Source organism: Rhinoderma darwinii, chromosome 6 (assembly GCF_050947455.1).
Source record: "Rhinoderma darwinii isolate aRhiDar2 chromosome 6, aRhiDar2.hap1, whole genome shotgun sequence".
In the NCBI taxonomy this organism is placed as follows: Eukaryota; Metazoa; Chordata; class Amphibia; order Anura; family Rhinodermatidae; genus Rhinoderma; species Rhinoderma darwinii.
The window spans coordinates 35,462,462-35,464,101 of NC_134692.1; the positions used below are offsets into that span (position 1 = coordinate 35,462,462).

The 1,640-nt window shown below is 44.8% G+C and overlaps 1 protein-coding gene across 3 annotated transcripts in view; it reads right to left on the reverse strand.

The window, feature by feature from the left end:
* Nucleotides 1-915: 915 nt before the first annotated feature.
* The window catches only part of EVX2 (even-skipped homeobox 2), a 4,511-nt gene continuing 3,786 nt past the window's right edge, over nucleotides 916-1,640 (reverse strand). For all 3 annotated transcript variants that reach the window (XM_075831139.1, XM_075831138.1, XM_075831137.1), the window contains exon 3: nucleotides 916-1,640. This exon is cut by the window's right edge and continues 130 nt beyond it. In XM_075831139.1, the coding sequence (XP_075687254.1) occupies nucleotides 1,162-1,640 (479 nt within the window). In that variant the 3' untranslated portion in view covers nucleotides 916-1,161.

Sequence of the window (1,640 nt, forward strand, 5' to 3'; positions counted from 1 at the left end):
GTTTTCTCTGACTGCTGCAGCCCTGGAGAAGATCTCATTATGTGAGGAGTGAAGTGGCTCTGCGGGGAGCATTATGGAAATCCGTAGGTTTGATTTAATGAGGCTTCTTCACACTAGTGGAATATCAACTTTAAGGAGAAAAGTCTGCCCAGGGCGTCCGAGCATCCAAAATGAAAATTGCCAATTTTGATGATAGGAGCTGAGCTTTCTTCAGCGAAATCACTTCAGGTAACGGATGTAGCATTAAATAACATACATCCTATGCACCAAGAACAATGTTTTATGTACCAGGCCTCTTATCTGTCTCTCCTAATGACTTCCCTTAGCGGGTTGTTAGTACTTGACAGCAGGTCTCTATGCGGGGAACTTTCCAGCAATTCTACATTCAAAGGAGGTCCATCAGAGAACATGATTGGCAATTTTCGTCATAATCTACACATTATTAGCATCAGAATTGACATGGCAATAACACTGCTAGTTTGTGATGTGCTTTCTAAAGTTCAGGGAACTCCCTGCAGGAACTGGGTTTTGGGAAAGCAAATTTGTTTTACCCAGTGGTAACTTGGCAAGGCGAATACGCTTCTTACCAGGGGATATCATTAATCATGTTACCCAGGTAAAACTTTTGAGACAAAAATGATATGTCCCGCTTTACACGCCCTATCTCAAGATTCAAGTATTTTCCAGATACAAAGTAATTAATCAAAATAATATAAAGCTTGGTAAGATAAAGCGGCAGCCTAGAAAATAAGGCCAGCAGTAAATAAAATCATCACGTAACCCAATGACCAGATACAATAATATTGAAGCCAAAACAGTAAATAACTATATTGAACAATGTATACATTTCGAAAGACAAAATGTTTCCATAAACACAAAAAAAATTATAATAAAAATTATTGATGTGTATGATTATTGTCTTGGAGTGCACAGTCCTCATAATATAGGTTCCATCTCGGGAAATACTTTCTTAATTAATTTTTCATTATGGATGTAGAAATAAATTTTTAGCTGGGAGTTGATATTTAGGAAAAAAAAAATAGAAAAAATGAATTCGTCCTCATTTGTTATTAATGGATTTTATGCGGCCAGTCCTGTTTGAAGGGGTCAGTGCAGGTCAGGTGTATGGGAGGGGCGGTAGGTACGGTGTATAGGGTGCAGTTATCTAGTCAGGGGGGTCCCCTCCCTTTGGTCCGGAGGGGTAACAGAGGTTTTGCTGAGCACTGCTGCAGAGTATGGGAGGAAGCTGCTCTCCGACCTTTGAGAGGCAGCGGTGCAAGCGAAATCCGGACCCCTGCTGGCTGCGCTCAATGCAGACGCCGTCTGGCTGTGACAACTGAGACAAGAGCAAGGAGTTGATCCAGGGGCTGACGCTGCTGCAGCTGCCGCAGCGGCAGCCGCAGCTGCAGCGGTGCTGTTGAGCCCAGCCGGGGACTGATAAAGACCCGGATGCCTGAAGCTGCAAAGTAGTTCTGGTCTTGAGTACGGATGAGAGAGGGCACGGAAAGTGTCCAGAGGGCGGATGGACGTGGCAAAGGGTGAAGCCGCAGCCGCTGCAGCCCCAGATGCCGCCGCGGCTGCAGCTGCTGCTGTCACCCCGACATGGGGATAGTAATGTAGAGGCACATGGGAGTGGAAAG